General features: G+C 36.0%; 1 protein-coding gene across 13 annotated transcripts in view; it reads right to left on the bottom strand.

Moving 5' to 3' along the window:
- Positions 1-21,633, bottom strand: part of MAGI2 (membrane associated guanylate kinase, WW and PDZ domain containing 2) — a 1,325,593-nt gene that overhangs the window by 315,604 nt on the left and 988,356 nt on the right. For all 13 annotated transcript variants that reach the window (XM_077863874.1, XM_077863875.1, XM_077863880.1 and 10 more), the window contains exon 7: positions 13,677-13,734. In XM_077863874.1, the coding sequence (XP_077720000.1) occupies positions 13,677-13,734 (58 nt within the window). The remainder of the gene's footprint in view (positions 1-13,676; positions 13,735-21,633) is intronic.

Below are 21,633 nucleotides of genomic sequence, written 5' to 3'. Positions count from 1 at the left end.
ACAAACATGAATATGACACAACCCCCTCACCAGCTGAGTGCATTATTTTCCTGGGGAGACACACAAGTCAGGTGACCCACCACCTCAGTTTCCTAGAACTAAGGGATTTCCCAGGGCATGAGACTTCCAGGGGTTTTTTGTTTGTTTGTTTTTTTCTTTTTTTTGACTCTTTTTTTTTTAATGTAAGTTCAATTAGCCAACATATAGTGTGCATCATTAGTTTCAGATGTAGAGTTCAGTGATTCGTCAGTTGCATATAGTACCCAGTGCTCATCATGTGACGTGATGAGACTTTCAGTTGTAAAATTGAGAGAGTCCTGGTAAATCAGGACAAGGAGAAAAGACAACTTAGTCTGATCGTTCAGGGAAAGCCTCACATACACACACAAAAAAAGCAACACTGGAGCAGATTCTAGAATGCATTTTGCCAGACGGAGGGGGACATTTTAGGGAGAGAGTGGATACAAAGGTGTTCAGGAGTATTCAATTCTGCTTAGCTAGAGGATAATCTAGTGAGTACACATATGCACGTGATTGCCTGTGGCTGGTGTGAGAGTGGGAGACAGAGCGAGGCAATGAAAGCTATAAGACTGAGAAACTAGTTGTAAATCATGGTGGGTGTGGTTTTGTCAGAAAGTCTACCTACTTCCATTATGACTTTAGTGTAATGGGCAGGTGTAGCTCTGAAAGTCTCCATCGTGGAGGATGTGACTTATTCCTGAACGTGGGCGGGTGGGGGGGCATATTATGAATTTTACCATATCAACCAAATAGGAAAGTTGTGGTGCTCCCTAGAATTGTCAATCATTTCAGCATCATTCACTGGCCACCTCCAGTGCACTAGGTATTGTTCTTAGCCGGGGCTATGAGGATGAGTAAGAGATGCTCCAGAACGATAAAGAATCATATCATCCAGAGAACTAGACAGTATCATTGCTGAAGGTATGAAAATAATCTGACCTGTAATACACTCTATGTTGAACTGGGTTCTTATTGATTAATTAATTACACATGAGCTGTTAAAATGTGAAGTCACGTTATAGTCTAAGCCCGCTGAATTCCATACATCACTCATAAATAATGATAGACATACTCAGCCAACGATACAGGAATACTTTGGAGCCTGGCTAGAAGGAGTGTCAGAGAATTTTAAAGACACTCAGAATCGTGAAGAATCATGCAGGCAGCATCACTGATGTCTGCAATTATCCAGGAAGGAGGAAGCCAGGGAAAGAGTGCTAATAAAGAGAGATGGGTAAGAGTAGGGCAGGACTGTGGCCAATTCTCACAGTCAACAGGATATGAAGATAATTCCAATTCCATATAATACCAAAACTCTCAAAGTTTCCAGGTCCAATAACCATAGTAAGAAACATATTAAAAAAATATCATGCTTGACTATTGGGTCTTTATTACTGCCTGGACCAGGGGAAATAAAATACATAGCAATTCCTTTTACATGCTAGAGAGTAATGCAGGAAGAACTAGAAAACCTGACAAAATTAAAAAAAAATTTTATTTTGATACTTGGAAAATACATTTATTGTGATATGGTGGGGCCTGAGTGTGGGCAGGAGGCTCTCATTCTGAGAATTTAAGGACCCTGGGAAGAAAGGCATGGGGGAAAAAAGTAGTGGGAAGAAAGGATAAAGGTTCAGCAGAACCAAGAGTAAAGAAGGGGGAAATGAGTTCCTTCACTGTTGTTTTCAATAGACTGCTTTTTGGGGGACAGGTATGGTAGCATAGTTTTACCTAGTTAGCATGCTATGTCTAAAACTGTGCCAGTTACTGGAAGAGCAAAGCTTCATACAGATTAGATGGTCGTTTCATGGTCGCTGTAATGGGGTATGTATCTTCACATAACATGTTTGTTCCTTTTCATAATACACGTGTAAGTTTGGCAAATTAAGGCCCCCATGCTGGGCTGAGTTTGTATTTTTCTTTTTTTTTTTTTTTTGAGTTTGAATTTTTCATTCTGAATCTCTAAATAAAGAAGATGAAAGGTGTGATGTTGAATATTTTGGGACAACATTCCATTTAGAACACTTTTAAAGTTACTTAGTTCTTGTTCTGATTTAAATTATTTGATTGATGCCACAATTTGGTGAAAGGAACAACTGTTTAGAGAATGAACATCATCAGCCTTGTAAAGAAAGGAGAAAATAAAGGGAAATGGTGAATGGTAGAGGGGGATGGGAACTAATCTTCACTGAGCAAATACTATATGCCAAACCCTCAATTAAAGGGGTTCCTTACTTTTAATTCACCTGCTCCTCAACAAGGGTAAAGGATTTTCTGCAGATCTCATAGTAAGGGGCAGATGTATGATTCACATCCAGCTCTGTGTAGTACCAAACCCAACAACACTGATTTATGTGGTTCTGACACAAAGAGACACTTACTTTTCAAATGACATATATATATATATATATATATATATATATATATATATATATATATAGGCATAGGTTGTGTTCGGTTATCTTTAATTTATTTTGGTGAGGTGATACTGAATTTCTTTTTCCCAGGATTCACTGTGAAACTGGTAACCTTTGCGGGATGGTAAATTACCTGCTGATTTTCTGAAGGCAAACATTTTGAGGGCACATTATGTTGGTTATTAAATGATTTTGGTTCTTTTTTAAAGAACCCAAAGATTATGTACACACAAATACGGGCTTTTGTGTGTGCGCACAAGCACGTGTATGTTTTGCATACTGTGAAAAGTTGAGTGGTAATGAGAACATGGGTGGAACCCTCCCAGGATCCCTGGCTTTGCATAGAGTGTTTTTCAAGCCAGAAGAGTCTCCTTCAAGGATTGTCTTTTAAATTCCTTTAGGGTTAATCCTAACTCAATTTTCTTGAATTGTGCCCTTAAAACTCTGGAAGTTGAAGGTGGGCCATGTCTCTGGCAATTACGATATTGATAATAAGATGATTCTGCATTAATGTTTATGAATAGGTTAAAGTTTATGTGAGTGAGAACGAGGTAGTCAATAACACAAATATGCATGACTTGTCTCAGATTTTGAAAAGGGCATGTTAGGTCCTGCTGAGGTCCAGTGATACAATAAGAAATGAAAATGAGATACTTACTCAGCAAGAAATTCCTTATATGGTAGCACAGTGGAACAGGGAATGCTGGTGAACTCTCCCCATCACACTCACATATTAGGTACCTGTAAGCTGTGGAATCCTGAGGAATAACAGGGGCGCGGGGAGTCACCTGCACTCTCTGCTGTCCTCACCAACAACTAGCAAGTGCTGACTAACTGGTAGCTATGAATATCATTTTTTTCTGGACCAATAGTCACTAAGTATTTACACATTAAGTCAATGCCACAAACTAAATTACTAAGTAATATTACAGAGAAAAGAAGGACAAATCATTCCTATTGTTTTATCTATCTGAAAAAATATATATACACTTTTTTTTTCACTCAAAACTAAAGAAAGTGAAGTAAAAACAGGATGAGGGGACTTTGTCAGCCTCCATACAGGAGTGTTGTGCTTCATGGAAATTTAAACTAATGTTTTAACATATGATAACCTTAATACATGGTACTTAAGCTGTCAGAAACTACACACCTAGTGGTGGGTTTCTTCTAGACTAAATTAGTGCAAAACTAATTTTATTGGTTTATCATAGCAAATTGACTGTCTTTTGCCTACAGCCAATTATTCTTCTAAGCCACAGAATGATTTTTTTTCCTTGACAATTTTAAAGTTCATCCTACTTAGCTAGATTGAATTTAAACGTGAAATTTGATAATAAAACTTTTTGTAATCCATCTGTTTCTATTACACAATTAGTTGAGTCTATTGTAATACAATTTCATCTACTTAAATACGAAGTCGCCTGTTAAATGCTGGTAATAAATAATGTTTAACAATGTTGCTTAAAATCATAAAAAAGGGGACAATAGTATTCCTTTCAAATGAGTTCAGGCTCGATAATGGTGAAAAATATAGTTCTTACCCTGAGATTTTGTTTATAAGCTTATCTTTATCTTTTTGCCCTTTTCACAGCAATTGTAACATCATTTCATGTCTGTTGATACCAAGTACATTTATATTGTTTTCCATAGCTTTGTAAGGAGATTCTATTATAATAATTCATCCTTTTGGAAACCTTTTCCTAACACTCATGTGATAGGGTTGTTAAAACCATTAAAATAAAAATTTTAAAATGGTAATATATATGTTATTGTCTAGCCAAATAACAGGTGGAAATGGAAAGAAAATGCTTCCAAATTTTAAGTATTCTTTGATTACCAGTTATAATGAGGAAATAATGAAGCTCACACAGGAAAATGACCAAAGTTATTCTTGTTAACACAGGTGCAGTGGATATTCCTTGAACTAGAAAAGACCTTAGCAATCACCTAATCCAAACCACTCATTTGATAGATAAAAGCCGGGGAGGTTAAGTGTAATTTTGTACTTGCCTGTGAATTCAAAATCATGGATGCAAAAAGGACAACTATTACTAACATCATGGTCTGTGACATAGCATGAATTTTGACAAACATTATCCGCATACTGAAAAGGAGGAGATTAAAGTTCTCATGTGGGGGTGGAAGGCATTACATTTTACCCACTTAGGGTGACCATCCTCCATTTTATTCAATAATAGGCCGTCCAAAGAATGTTATCCGCCGGCTACTTCCTTGGTTTGACCAAGCTCCCTCATCCCTCTGCTGGTATAGCATCTCTCTAAGCTGAATGTGATTCCACTTATGTATCTATTAAAGATCTAAAAGACCTAAATGCCAGCCAAGTACTTTAATTCCAGAAAGAACTCTCTTCTAACACCAAAGGGGAAAAAATGGTTGTGTTGTTTCACTATGCTAGTTTTCAACATGCTGTGATCCTGAGGGATTTTTAGGATAATTTTGACTCTGTGCAATTTTCACTTTATGTGCTAACTTCAGAACTTAGTCTAAGATATGACTCCAAAGTGTGCGATGATACAGATTGGTAGCATGAGACAACAATCCGCAGTTCACCCACAAGAAGCCTGGCATGTTTCATCCAAAGAGAGAATAACTAAGCTATAAAAACTAACTGTTGTACAAATTATAGAATAATAACAATGATCTCTGTATGTGTCACATGACATTGCCTTGGCAAGAGGCAAGCAGGATTGTTCAGTGAAAGATGGTGGCAGCTTTCTCTGGGTTGCCTCACTATGAACTACATTGGACTGGAGTCCCCTCCTGCAGCAGGAGGGACAGCTCTTCCCACGGGGCTCTGGGTCCTCTCAGCTCATATCTGGGTCCACACAACTCATATCTATCTCAAAAGTTTGCAACTCACTTGAGCAGCAGTCCCCCAAATGCAGGCTGTCTTCCCTGACTTCAAAAGACCAGTTTCAAGTTCTCATGGTCCTATAAAAATGAGGAAGAAGGAAGGATGGTCTTTCATCAGGAGCACACAACATGGTGTTTCCAGTTCAGACCACCTGCCCTCTCTCCTTGAGATGATGAGGGCTCAGGGACTCTGTCCCTCACATTGCTGCCTCTACACTAAGTCCCCCTGCTTTGTGCTGCCTCGTGTGCTACTGGGCTACGTGCCTATGCTTAACCTCTGCAGATGCACCAAAACAGGAGCCCAATTTAATTTGCTAGATTCATTTAAAAAATGCCTAGAAACAAACAACTCTCCCCAAAGTGTTTATGAATATATTCACAAATATATTCTCAAAAAAAAGTTGATGCTGGAGTAATGATTCCTTTGTCTTTTTTACTGACTTTAAGACAAAGAAAACAATCCACTAGAATTGTAAAACTTGTATATTTTTAAAAAACATTTATATGTAACTCTGATGCCAAGGGTGAATAATTCATGGCTATTTGTAAAATTCCATCTGCAATTAAACCAATTTAAATCTCTGGATGTTGAAAACACTCTTTATCTGTGGCCCAAAGATTTGTTAAATACAGTGGTTTATGAGATCAAACAGTTGCTAAAAAGTGTGTTTTTAATTACAGAGTCAAGTTTTCTTTCCTTCATTTGAAAAGGCATTCAAGGGAGGAGAGGGTAACTAGAATATAGAACATATTTTGATCATATGAGAATGAACCAGCAGTGGTGAAGGGCCTCACAACATGAAAAAATTATCTCCAATCTCAGGTAAGGGGTGGATTAGGGGTGTGCATTCAGAGCCTGACTGGAGAGTAGTGGTAAGAAGACTGGACATGGGACTTCATTTTGACTGAATGGATTGCAATTTAAAAAATTTGAGGGACCCTGGCATAAAGAGTAAAAGAAAGCCATAAGGCTTTCTACTAATCTGCAGTTGAACCACAGTGTTAGGAAAGTAAATTAATAGCCAGTTGAAATTTATATCATATCAGTAAGTAATTAGGAATCGCCAGTTACAAACTATCAGAGATGCTAATGTAATGTAAAGAGCATATGCATGGAGCTAGCGTGCCCTTCACTTAAGAGGCTAGATTGCTTGTTTCACAGGCTGAAAGGAGTGATACCACAGAGGATGAAATTGGCCTGGCTCATACAAACAAGGTAAAAATGGAAGTCTGCTGACTTAGCAAAAAAGAGCTGCCTATAGTTCAGAAGAGATCAGATATTCAGTATTTATTTAAATACACTTGTTCCTTTTGTTTGTGAAGTGAACTGATTAATGCTTGTTTAAGAAGTATGAGAAAATATTTTGTAAAGTACAGACATTTTATATTAGTGTAAATTGCTACTCTACTGAATGGTCTCTCTTAGCTCTATCGGGCATCAGACCTCATCAAGCATCAACCTTACTAGCCATTTGCCCTTGGAGAACTCAATGAAGTCCTCAAAGGATTGGTTCCCTGTTGTAAATATTGTGACTGTCATTTGGGATAATGGATGTGAAAGCACATTAAAAGTTAAAATAGTGCCTTAAACATTACTATTTCTACTATTACTTTCACAAATCCCCAGCTATATAAGATGACATGTACTATAGATAACTATGACAAAAATAACATCCTTACGGATTACTCTGAAACCTCAACCCTTTTGGAAGCCACAGAAACATCAGTCTTTGCTTTATCATTTCAAGGGTTTATGGAATCATTACTAATTCTAAAGGAACAGCAAGCATTCTTTATTCCACATGGCATGCTCTCACCATGAGATTAAATTACATATTTCTTACAAATCAAATAATTTGCCTTAGAATTGTTCACTTTTTGAGGTATATTGTAATCATGAATGAGCTACAGAAGTAATGCCATAAGGAGAAGACTTATCCATATTGTTGGGATACAGAAGATAAAAATAGCATTTATTGAGCACTTATTACATATCTGTTGATTGCTAAACACCAGCTGTGGAGTGAAACTATCCAGGTTCAAATTCTGGCTCTATTATTTAGCACTTGTAATACTATCTGTACCTCAGTTTCTTTATGAAATAGGATAACAGTACAAACTTTACTGTTTTGTTGTTGTTGTTTTTGGTGAGGATTAAATGAGCTAGTATATGTAAAGCACTTAGAATACTACTTGGCATGTGGTAATTGCACAATAAAAAGTCTTCCTCTCCTCCCTTCTCTCTCCTCCTCTTCTTCATCCTCCTTCTGCATAACCTGTCTACTTGAGATCTCACAGCTGGAAAGCTGCAAGGCTGGTATCCTGTGACACTCTGCAGCCCATCCTTTTGGCTACTAAATGGCAATAATTGATATGACCAAGTGCTATTTACAAGATTTAAAGCTCACTTTAGCATAGAATACCACTGAACAACTTCACCAACAATGGTACTCCAGTTTATTATCTTCTATGTCACAAAATTGTAAGTTGGGGAAAGGATTTCTTTGTTAAATGCCTACTTAAAAAATATCAAGAAAAGTCTGCCAGTGTTTGAAGATCAACAGGAAAAGCTGAAAGTCTGAAAAATTAAACTTTCACTCTTGGAAAAAAAATCTGTAAGAACAAACAGGGTTTAAAAGGATATTCTTGGGGATCCCTGGGTGGCTCAGCAGTTTAGCACCTGCCTTCGGCCTGGGGCGTGATCCTAGAGAGCTGGGATAGAGTCCTATGTTGGGCTCCCTGCATGGAGCCTGCTTCTCCCTCTGCCTGTGTCTCTGCCTCTTTCTCTGTGTCTCTCATGAATAAATAAATAAAATCTTAAAAAATAAAAGGATATTCTTTTCTGTTTATTTCTATTTGGAAATATTTTACATTCATGCTGATTTGAAAAAAAAAATCCTAAAGTTAGGAAGTTTTTCTGGGAAAATTCAGAAAACTACTCAAAGCTATGAAGGAGAAAAACATACTTAAGATAAGATACTGTGCTGGACTCCTCTCCAGCCACCTTCCAACTTGCACCATCATGACGAATACCCATCATTAACTGTGAAATGAATGTGATTTTCCTTTTACATTTAATGTTACATTGAAGATATTATGCAGTATCTTTCAGGCTTTCTGGAATTGTATACAAGTAGCATTTTATAGTAGCAGATGTGTGACATCACATGGAAAACTTGTAAAACCTTTCCATGAAAATCACATCTGTCAGTCCCCACTATCATTTTAACTGTAGTTATATGGTTTGCTTCTCCGTCTGTGCCAGAGGAGGCAGCTTTGCATGAAAGCTGTTCCAGGAAATTGTGTCTTCTGGACTAGCTAGTTAAGCAAATTGTGTAACTGCCATTGAAACCAAAATGTACCCAGCAGACATAATTTCACAAAAGAGGAGAAAAAACCACATTTGTACAAAAGTCACAGCTGTTCAACTCTACATTTTACACTTTTTTCGTCGAATTTTTTTTCTTTTCTTTATGAACAGTGACAGTTACATTTCTAGTTAGTAACTTAAGGGCTTCTTAATACATTGTTAAGTGCTGTACTATTATGGATTTGGTGTCTGTCAGGAAAAATGGGGCTAACTTCCTTCTGCTGTTTCACAGTGGAGGAACTTGGTCCATCTTCCCTGTCTGCAGATGAAATAAGGAAAGATGTTGAGTAGGGCCCATTGTTCTCTAAAATGCAGAGCCGTGTGGCTGCCCCTACTGCTCCAACCAGTGCCAGCATCCCTATGTTAAGGTCCACCCAGTATGAACTCCTCTTCTTTCAGGTCTTGCAAGTCTTAATGCCAGTGATCATCTTATCTAGAGCCACTCTCAAGTTATTGGTAAGAGCTAAAAGCTCAGAATGCTTGGGTCAGAAGAGTCTCTCTGGCTATGTGCAGCAATGACCACTCCTTGTTGGACATCTTCCTGTGACGGTGAAACTGTACTAGAGGTGGGACACAGAGGAAACACTCTAGGGATCCCTCATTCTTCTTAGTGATGAGTCTCAGAGGCTTGTTCACAATATTACAGGTTTTGAATGCTAAATTTACAGGACGATGATTTTGAGCAAGAGTTTAAACTCTAAGCTCCGGAGTGCCTACGTCTAAATCACAGCCATTCTTTTCAATAATGTGTGATACTAGGTAAGTTACTTACCTTCCACAGCCAGAATTTCCCTATCTGTACACTTAAGACAACCTATCTCATCACTGCTATATTGAGGATTTACAAATGTGGTAAAGATTGTCAAGCACTTAGTCCGGTTCATGGCACATACTAAGCACTCAATAAATGTTAACCATTTTGATGGTGGTGGTGATAATTCTTCTGACTTTTGAATACATTAAAACTATAATCTTTTTTTAAAAAAAATATTTTATTTATTTATTTAACAGAGAGAGAGAGACAGCACACAAGCATGGGAAGCAGGAGAGGGAGAAGCAGGCTCCCGAAGAGCAGGAAGCCCGATGCGGGTCCCAGTCCCAGGGCCCTGAGATCATGACCCGAGCTGAAGACAGATAACTGACTGAGCCACCCAGGTGCCCCTAAATCTATAACCTTAAGAACTGAATTTGCACAGGACAGAATAATGGCAATAGAAAAGTAAAGTTGGTAATAATGGTCAAAAACGATTTAATCTAGGCTTTGCAGTTTCAAATTGTATAAACACTTTCCTGCTACTGATTGCTAGAATTCCTATCTGCTTGTCTCTGGCTGACAAGGAGAAAGAGGTCACGTGCAAGTGTGCCAGAGGTACAGGCTCATTTCAAACTGACATGACCTGCTGACGACAGACTGGCCACTGTGCAACTTCTGCTCCCACTGCCTAGTCTGTTTGAAGAGGGCGGCTGACTGCTAAATTAGATTGCTAGTGTTCTAGCACAGGCTTTCTTTTTGCCACTAGACAGGAACATGGAATGTTTGTCATATTTGGAACCACACCTCTAATTGTGTGAGTGTGTAATTAAACACTCCAAACGATAGCTCTATAGAAAACCCATTATCCATCATTATTAATAGAATTAGTGAATCAACATTTTAACTACAGATTTACAATGAAGACTACCTTGCGTTGTTACACTAACTGAATATTAATATTACAAATTTATATGATTCCAAGATACTGACATCAATGCCATCACTACAATTACAGTGTTTTACTTTAGACACATTACATCTTATATTCATGATGTTTATAATGAAAAGTTGATATAGAAACTTATCTTAAACTAGACTTACTGTTTTTCTGTATAATTAGCTATAAGAGATTGGTGGTCTTTTTCCAACATAAAATACTCTGTGCACAGAAAGTGACAAATAACCACTATGTTCACATATGTATTCACATTGTTTCCATCAACAAGACTACTATTTAGAACCAATACATACTTTGTGAAAATAATAGTGTAATGGAGATGCAACTCACGTTTTTTTGAACAGTTATACCACATAAACAGATATTTTCAGTTAAAATAGACAAGTTAAAAAAATTAAATGGACAAGTTGTCTTTGTTGTGATGGAAGGTATCCCTGATTTTAAGTAATGCTTATATTACATAGAATAAATTGAGGTATTTTCATTATTTTGATGAATTTTTTTACCAAAGGACATGTCTGAGGAATATTAGAATATAATTCTACTTAAAATTATCTTTAGGGGCACCCCCGGTGGCGCAGCGGTTTAGTGCCGCCTGCAGCCCGGGGTCTGATCCTGGAGACCCAGGATCGAGTCCCGCATCAGGCTCCCTGCATGGAGCCTGCTTCTCCCTCTGCCTGTGTCTCTGCCTCTTAGTCTCTCTCTCTCTCTGAATAAATAAATTTAAAAAAATACTAAAATTATCTTTAGGTTTGAATTATCTGTCTCAATTTTCTAGTTGGTCTGATACACCCCACACATCTAATTATTGGTGTTAGTATATTATGGAATCATGTGATAGAGAAAAAACCATGACAGGTAGTAGAAATGGAGAAAGTTAAAACGACCTCATTCAATAAGACTTGTGTCTATGACATCACAGTCACCTGAAATCTAAAACTGCTAAATGTGTTAATCTGATTTAATGATATAATACATGACTGGTTGAATTATGAACAATTTCTGACTATGACAGTGAATACATGAAAAATGAAGTGGAGAAATATAGACAGAAGTATAATTTAAAGATATAAAGCAAATAAAAGATAATCATTTGAAGTATGAAAATAATGAGGACAACTATCTTTTGGGGTCATAGCTAGTGTCCAATATTTAACTAAAAAGGGTTCACCAGCAGCAGATCTTTCCTTGAAAAACATACACTTTGATGATCAAGAAGGTAGGAAGCATTACTTTCTGATGTGTTGGGTGTTTCACCTTTGTGACAGATAATTAAGGCGGAGAAGAAAGGTTTGAATTAAATATTATTTTCCACACTGAAGCCAGTTTGGAAACAGTTGAGAACATGGAAGAACAGTCTGAAGAATTAGAATAAAGGGGGGCAAATTTGGCCAGCTGCCTATTTTTATAAATAAAGTTTTATTAGATGGTAGCTAATGCCTCTTCATTTAAGTATTATCTATGATTACTTTCAAATTACAGGGGGAGAGTTGAGTAGTGACAGAGGCCATATGGCCCCCCCCAGAACACTTGTATCCGACTCTTACTGGAATTTGCTAATACTAGACTAAAGAAATAATTATTCAGTGAGTTCTACAAGGAAGTGTATTAAACATGAGATCTGGTTTGTCACATACCTCAGTTCTCTTTCCTTACATGGAACTACCTTGGCTTTCAGATGTAACAGTCTTAGGCATAGTACAGCCTGATTTAGTGACTTAAGACCAACTAGAATTTACTGAAAACTAGTAATGTTGATAAATTTATCCAGAAGCTGTAGCTATACTATTATTAAAATATGTGTATTTTAATTGATTATTATGATGAGGGGGCCTCACAACTATATGCAAGTGATGTCCTTTTATTTTTGGAATCTGTAATACCTCTAAGCATTTATTTTACTTTTTGGATCTATTGAGTATCCACCTGACATCAGAGCATTAGACACTATATAAGAAAATTGCATGTGGTAAATGAGGTGAATTCACCTTGACTGGAAATGCCTGACTGTGGTGCCAAAATTGGTGCTTTTCCAAATGAGGATGGTGGTCAGAATATCCAAGCTCTTGAGAAAGATGCTCAAGGGCAGGAAGCACCAGGTCTTATTCATCAGTACATTCCCAGCACAAAGAAGGGCTTGATACTTAGTAAAAGCTCAGTGACTAACTATTGTTACCAAAACAATTTAGCAATAACACTATTAATCTCTAATCCTTGACCATCTAGATTATTATTGTTAAATAGAATGAGATTAGAAAAAACAGAGTTAGATCTTGATAAACAATGTGAACACCAAGTTTTTCATTCGCTGCATATATTGGGCAGTACACTTCTCATAAGCAATGCGTAGGCTTTGCTATTCACCCAAATAACATTAACAACATTAAATAGTAGGAGGAATAAAAAAATATTCCCTATCAGAAAATGGGGTTCTAGAAATGTGACTTGCACATTTAACTTTTGGAAATTATTATTATTATTTTTAAAGATTTTATTTATTTATTCATGAGAGAAACAGAGAGAGAGGCAGAGACACAGGCAGAGGGAGAAGCAGGCTCCAAGCAGGGAGCCCGATGTGGGACTCGATTCCGGGTCTCCTGGATCACAGCCTGAGCTGAAGGCGGTGCTAAACTGCTGAGCCACTCAGGCTGCCCTAACTTTTGGAAATTATGAATATTACTTGATTTCCCTTAATGTGTATATAATTTAATTCCTAATGGGGGCTTTATTTGAAATCAAACAATGGATATTGGGGATAACTCATATTATGCTAAGGAACATTGAAGCAATACAACCTCCATTACAAAACATAAAAGTCTAAGCTACAGAAAGAATACTATTGATTTGAAATGGGGCCTTAAAAAAAAACATCGAAATTTTATTTCATCCTTCAACTGGAAAGTAGAGCTGCATCATTTAATTGGTTTGGAAATCTAGTTTAATAGAACATTTCTTTTGCACAACTAGTCAGCTTCCAACATTCTGATTGCAAAATGAAGGGCATTTACTTTGATATCTTTAATTATCACTCATTTAGAGGACAGTGTGAAACACTTTTCCAATTGGTGTTTTAGAATCATGAGTCAAAGGAAAAGAATGACAAATTAGCCAGCTGGAGAAGGAAGAGACAGCTAGCTGGTGCTGCTAGAGTCTTTGTGGATATTTCAAAGTAAGATGAAAGGGAAGTAAAGGGGTTGTTAGCTACACATGCTCAATAACTGAAATACTAGCACAGTTTCACAATGTATAAATAACAAATTAGTAGGAAACTTAAAGACTTACTCAACATAGTAAGTGCCATATATGGGATCATCGATTTTTTCCCAGCCATATGGAAGCTCTGGAAAATAAAGAATTACTTCTTTCAGTAAATAAGCAACAGATATCACAATTTTTAATAAAAAGTAATAATACAATGTAATTGTTCATGGATTGCAGAGGTAGTCTACCAAAGTGGAATAAAGCGTTCAGAGTCAGCACCAAATTTCTGACGCATATTGTAGGCAATATAAGCACTGACTTGAAAATTGGCAGTTAAAACACAGAGCTCTCTTCTCTGCAGATAGACTGCTGGGTCTAGCTGTTTATCCCATGCCAAGTGGTAGGATGGCACGTCATCCTGTTATCACCACTCAAAGCAGTACAGAGACAAATTGCTTTCCTGAAAGTGCATACAGGTTTCTTATTTATTTGTATTGTTAAAAGGAGTATTTCAGGATAAAGATCATATTGTCAAAATACATTTCTGAGGATAGCAAATTATTGCTGATGACTGAAACAAAGGCGTTATAAATTCTCAATTGACATCCCACGATTCAACATAGTTAGCTTGCTGTTCTCTCCACATGGGTCAGAATTTGAATGCTGCCAATATACTCTCTAGGCATATTTTTTTATAAAGTCTAAAATTTTAAATCCACTTTCCTTGGCAATATGATTTATATTTCCCATTCTTCATGGCTAATTTTCACAATACACATTTAAAATAACAATGCTAGGAATGCTTCTTTTAAAAAATCTTTTATTATTTTAAAATTTTTATTTAAATTCAATCTTCCAGCATATAGTATAATACACAGTGTTCATCTCAGTATGTTGTAAATGCTTCTATAGGCACAAACATGCTATTTGAAAACAAGGCTTTGCTTTATGATACTGTTTTTCCAAATACACTGAGCCTTTATAATTATTAAATCCTATAAATATGAATATTATTTTTTAATAGATATTAATTTTATATATGTATATACATACAAGTTATACATGTATAAGTTTATATATATAAAACTTGGAATCTAAGTAAGATATACTGACATGCTTCAAATGGTATATTTAAAAGTTTTATTTTTTTTTAAGATTTTATTTATTTATTCATGATATACAGAGAGAGAAAGAGAGGCAGAGACACAGGCAGAGGGAGAAGCAAGCTTCATGCAGGGAGCCTGAGAAGGGACTCAATCCCGGGACCCCAGAATCATGCCCTGGGCCGAAGGCAGGTGCTAAACCACTGACCCACCCAGGGATCCCTTAAAAGTTTTATTATTATAGTAATAACACATAACTGTAGACAAGGCATAGTCATAAAAAGAAAATTAAAAATCCTGCAATATGGCCATCCAGAGATAACCACTGTTAATATTTTGGTAAATATCCTTTAAATATTTTTAGACATCGATAAATACAAATAATTTTTTAAGAAATTAGATCATATTGTGCATATTATCTTTATAGCCTGATATTTTTACTTAACAAGATACTAAAAGCATCTTCAATGTGAATGAACATTATTGTACAGTATCACTTGAAAGTGGCACAGCAGTGGTCTGTGGTATGGCTAAAGCCTGTTACCTTCTGTAACAGAATATTTGGGACTTTCCAGTTTTCATCTGTTATATACCATCTGTGTTGGACTTACTAAAACCTAAATCTTCCATTATTTTCCTAGTAATTTAGTAATAATAAATTCCTAGAAGTGGAATTTTGAATTAAAGGGCATATACCTGTTTGTGGCTTTTGATATAAATTGCCAGATTATCACGGCCTCACTCACAGAATAGAACAATTCATAATCTCACTGGGGGTTTATGAATAACTTTGTTTTTATGTATTGTCAAATTAAATGCAAATCTTCAGTTCTTCATCCCAAACTTCAGGTTTGGAAATTAAGAATTTTTTTTAATTTTCAGAAGTTAACATGATGCAAATGCCTTGTATTCCAGAAGACTCCAAGCAGAGTCTGGGGAAACAGTTTTATAATCAAACACAAGAGTATTTATTCAATCAAAATGATGTGATTTGCACTAAAAGGTACAAATGAGGAGTACTTCATATCAGGTAGCTCTGTTTTGCTTCCAGAGTGTCCAAGTCAGGTTACGTTTTGCTACTAAATGAGTTACAAAAGGCAGTTTTTAGAGCTTTTGAATTTTTGGATATGCAGATAAAGTACTGTGTATCATTATTTTAAAAACCAAATAAATTGACTTTAAAATGGCAGCTTATAGTTGTTTTAGGTTACCATTTTTGAGTCGTTACCTAGTTCGAGGATTTTTTTATAAGTTTATCCTCAGGCAATTATTTTTTCTTTTGCACATTTGTCATTTTTAAAAGTCAATTCATGAGTTCTTTGCTTATAAAGGATATTAATCCTTTATCAGATGTCACAGATATGTTTTTAAGTTTGTTTTGATTTAATTGTGTTGAACATTTTCTTTAACACGATGTTTTAAATCTTATTTGGCAAATTTCTCAGCATTTCCTTTTATGTGTCTGTCATTGGAACCTAACAAATACTGAAGATATTTTTCTAGTGTTTCTTTTTTTTGTTTTAACATCAAGTCTAGGCTATGATTTTATTTATATTTCTTAGATTAGTCATGTCTTAATAAACATAAAAACACCAAATTAGTCCTGTCTAAATAAAGATATAATACCTTCAGAAATTTTTCTTTCAAAAAGATAATAACGGTATTACTGAATATTTATTATGATAAAGGTACTGACGAGCTTGCCATGTGCTAACTCATTTACCCTAACAACAACTCAGAATTTAAAATCCCTGTATTCTGCTTCCAGTGATCTTAACCAATTTAGATATCAATCGAGACACTCTGTTTAGCGCAGCATAAACAACACTTAATTTAGATTAAAGACACTAACATTCCAGATGGTTTTCACCAAATCCCCCAAGCTATTGGAGAATTTGGCTATAAAAAGAAGAATCCATTTGACAGATATCTGCGGAGGGCCCTTTACAAGGAGCTCAAGTGAAAGAATATACAGAGGATAACAATTGATACTATATTTATTATTAATACAGCTGAATACATGGATCCATATTTGTAACAGATTTAATACCATCTCATGAATATAATAATATGTAAAATAATCACACTCACTAATATATAGCTAACATGGTTAGTAAACAGCTAATGGTGTTAACTGTATGTGACTGGTTCTGTCTCCCTTTTTTTTTTTTGGCTTATGTCTTAATGGTATTGTTACATGGAAACATTTCATGGTCAAAATTTTAAGATTAATTTTTAATGTAAACTATTTCTTCACTTATTTCTTATCTTTGAATCTTTGAGTAAATTACTAATCCTAAGTAATGCATCCCAAAAGTATGGAGTTAATTGATTCTTGATCTTTGCAGATTGGCAATACAAACTATTTAGTATCCTGCCTTACTTGCCATCACAAAGTATTCATCAGAATTTAGGGGGTGGGATGCCTGGGTGGCTTAGTGGTTGAGCGTCTGCCTTTGGCTCAGGGTGGGATCCCAGTTTGGGGATCGAGTCCCACATGGGGCTCCCTGCATGGAGCCTGCTTTTCCCTCAGTCTACGTCTCTGCCTCTCTCTGTGTCTCTCATGAATAAATAAATAAAATCTTAGAAAAAAAGAATTTAAGGGGAATCTGATTTGCTTTGCCTTACATATCCATATATGTTGTTTACTTGCCTGTTCCACATTGCCAAAATAAATTATTAATTCATTACAAAACAAAATATATGTTACCAACACTTATAGTCTAAGCACTAAGTACTTCAAGTATTTTTACTATTAATGATCCTTGGCTCACAACTTTTTGGGGGAGGGGAGAGTAATTTATATTAAACATTTTATTTCAGATATATACAAATTGCACTTATATTTTTTAAAATGTTTTCTACCACATTTGCCCCAAGGTGAGAAGAGATAGATAGAGAAACAATGAGAGCTAAATGCTATGTGCCAGGCATTATTTTAGGTACATTAAGGAAAACAAATCACTTAATCCTCAAAATTGACTTGATTTGACTTGACTTAATCCTAAATTTATAAGATGAGGAAATAGAGATACCAAAAGCTTCTAATAGTTAATAGGTCAATTTTTAAATGCATATGTCTGAATTTGGAGCCTTCATTTTAATTAATTTATTAATTTTTCACTTCTTTTTGAGACAAGATGATACATTATAGCTCTAGTATTCTTTTTTTTTTTAAAGGAATTTATTTTTTTATTTTTAAATTTTTATTTATTTATGATAGTCACACACAGAGAGAGAGAGAGGCAAAGACACAGGCAGAGGGAGAAGCAGGCTCCATGCACCGGGAGCCCTACATGGGATTTGATCCCGGGTCTCCAGGATCGCGCCCTGGGCCAAAGGCAGGCGCCAAACCACTGCGCCACCCAGGGATCCCCTCTAGTATTCTTTTATAAAGAGCTGTTACTTCATTTTAAATATCAAAAAGGAATTGATGGATGAATGTTTTGAGAAAACAATAATAGATACACATATCAGTTCATTTGTAAATGTGGTAGAATGGGTGTACAAGTCTACAACCAATGAATAAAATGCTCTGTGTATGTGCATGAATGTGTATGTGTGTGTGTGTGTGTGCGTATGTGTGTGTGTGTATTCCCCTTAATGATGTTTTCCTGAGTAGCAAAGAAAGGTCAAGGATAGAATGTTAGTGAAAAACCGTAAGATTTTATTCAGTCATAAAAAAAACAAGTCATAAAGTAAACCTCTTAAGATTATAAGCTGAATAGTATATGTCTTGATGGTAAAAAGTTAAGAAAGTTAGGAATCATCTTCCACTGTTTAAATGAATTATTTGGACTTGAATTAGTTTTAAAAAACCAATTGCTTCTCTTTAAAATTAACAATTGAGAAAAAGAATTTCCAATTTTTTACTATTTGCCCAATTAGGCAAGCATGTAGCTTGGAGCTCTTGGGTCCAGGGTCATTTAGAGTACTGTATTCAACAATACCTGACACATTTGAGAATGATTAAGGTCACACTAATGAAAGAATAACATATACTATGCAACAGGGGAATATAAACACTTGAGATCAACAAGGTTAATGCTGCATTAAAAACTGTTTTAATTGAGATTTTCTTCAGGTCATAGAACCATGGAGCAAATTCAGTGATTAAATATTCCTATCATGATCTACTCTGCAAAAGTTTGTGTTAATGTCGAGATTAACTTGTCATCAGTCCAGCCTGTAAGAGGATCAAAAGATAAGAGGCATCCAGTTATGCCTGAATCCTGCCACAGCCCCCCATGCTATAGTTTTTACTTATTTGATCTTTCCAATTTATTTTTGTTTGTTTATATTTGTTACGTCCATTTTCATTGCAGAAAACAAAGACTCACAAGAAGAAGTTTTCAGGCTGCAAATAGGAAACTTGTAGAAGCCAAGGGCAGTATTTCTTTTGGAAATGGATCCAAACATTGTAAAGATGTAAGAAATCTAGGATACGCTACCTTAAGATAGTTCAGAAAGATCCCTTTTGTCTGACTCATTTTATCTTTTAAACTAAGCCGCTTTTCTCTGTCTCTGTTTTTTTCTCAGGGAATCTGTATCTTCCATCGTGTACTTCCATTTCATTGTGCACATCTTTCTTTTTCACTGACTGTTGTTGCTGCTTTGCTCATCTTGGGTATGTCCTGGAAAGGCCACTTCATATTTGATTCCATGTTACTTTTTATCTTAAGCACTGATAGCGCTATTTGATCTCTGAATTTCTCAATTCTGTAACCTATTTCCCCAAAGGACTCATGAATCCAGCTTATTTTCTTCAAAATAGATTCAAGTTACTTGACCTGGGAGATCAATATAATGGTTGCCTTTGGGTAAAGAATCCACTCACAGAATAATCAGGTATGGCTGGAGGCTGTGCCCTTTTGGTAGATAGAGAGCCACATCTGGCAAAGGCAAATAGAGGGACATTCTCTCTCTCTCTCTCTCTCTCTTTTAAGATTTTATTTATTCATGATAGACATAGAGAGAGGCAGACATAGGCAGAGGGAGAAGCAGGCTCCCTCCAGGAAGCCAATGTGGGACTAGATCCCAGGATCCCGGGGTCATGCCCTGAGCTGAAGGCAGACACTCAACCACTGAGCCACCCAGGCATCCCTAGAGGGACATTCTGTAAAATAAGTGGTCAGTACTCTTCAAAAGTGGCAAGGTCATGAAATAGAAAAACAAACTGAGGTTTCATTACAGTGTGAGGGAAACTACTGAGACACAGAAACTAAATGCATTGTAGGATGGGGGTCCTAGACCAGAAAAGGGACATTAATGGGACGATTGGCCAATTTAAGTAAGTTTATAGATTAGTTAATAGTCCATATGAATGTTAATTTCCTGGCTTTAGTAATTATAGTTATGAAACATGTTAACGTTAGGGGAAGCTAGAAGAGAGGTACATAGAAATGCTATAGTATTTTTGCAAGTTTTCTGAAAGTCTAAATTACTTTCAAAATGAACACTGAGAAAAGCTTTTTTTAACAACCCTCCGTATCGATTAGATGACTTGTACTCATACTTCATTAATATTCCATCCAATATGTGTAACACTGAACTCTTTGAATAATGTTAATTTTTAAAACAAAAAGAGGATGTAGGATTTTGTATTAATATTCTTTTTTATATTATGCTAATTTTTTCAACAGAAAATTCCAAGATACTTTTATTATTTTTTTAAGATTTTATTTATTTTTGTGAGAGAGAGACTGAAAAAAAAGCACACACAAGCAGGGGGGAGGGGCAGATGGAGAGGAGACTCCCCATGGAGTGCAGAGCCTGACATGGGGCTTGATCCCAGGACCCCAGGATGATGACGTGAGCTGAAGACAGACAACTAACTGCGCCACCCAGGCACCCCGAGTGTTACTGCATCTTGAATCTTAGAAGATATAGATTCAATAATATGGTTCAAAATCTGGAGTCAGGCTTTGTTTCTTTTCTGGAGGCACGGTTTTGTATGAGCCACAGCAGGAGTTATGTTAACTCATATAAGGTTGTGTGGAGGCCCATCCTGGTGGACAGCTTAAAATGCTCTCCAAAGCCAGAAAAGCAGATGAGTTTAGGAAGCATACAACATACTAAAATATTAGAAATAAGGACAGAGACTAGAATTTCCTTTAACCATATTTTGGACTAATATTTTTTAAAATTTAGACTCTTACTATTGTGTTTTAGAGGTAATGACACTACAACAGAACATAAGAAACATACAAAGTTTCCCTAGTTCAAATAGTATAGTGTACAATATGTTAATAGCTAATACTCATATTAAAAATCTTTTCCTCCAATATTTATTCGATTTTTGTTGCATACATAGTATACAAATTAGAAAATATAATTACATTTTTCTGTAAAAGTTATCTATAACTTTTTTCCAAGTAGTTCTTAGGAGTTTTGGTCATCATTAGGAGTACAAGTGAGTTCATACAAAAGTCCTTAGTGTGAGTTTTTTTTATTATTATTATTTATTCATGAGAGACAGAGAGAGAGAGAGAGAGAGGCAGAGACAGGCAGAGGGAGAAGCAGGCTCCATGCAGGGAGGCCGACACGGGACTGGGTCCCAAGACCTCAGGATCACAACCTGGGCCGAAGGCAGACGCTCAACCGCTGAGCCACCCAGGGGACCCAGTGCGAGTTTTCATAAGAAAAAGAAGGAAGGAAAGAATACTGTGTAAGAATAAAACATACAAAAGATGACCTTTTCTTATTAATAAACTCTTCTTTTCCTGTATTCAAAAATGTATTTGTATTATAAGAATACATTCTGGTTTTTAACACAATCTATTCAATATTGATATATGAATAAATGTGTACTCTATAATGTTTTGGGCATCAAATGGCCCTTTCCTACCTGGAAAAAAGCTAGCAAATATAGATGTGAACTTCTGCAATGCTAGCTTAAAAATGGAAGAATACTGTGATCTATTTGAGATGGTGAC

The sequence above is a fragment of the Canis aureus genome, chromosome 21, assembly GCF_053574225.1.
Source record: "Canis aureus isolate CA01 chromosome 21, VMU_Caureus_v.1.0, whole genome shotgun sequence".
Taxonomy (NCBI): Eukaryota; Metazoa; Chordata; class Mammalia; order Carnivora; family Canidae; genus Canis; species Canis aureus.
Note: the sequence above shows the minus strand (reverse complement) of the source record. Positions and strands in the feature narration are given on the sequence as shown.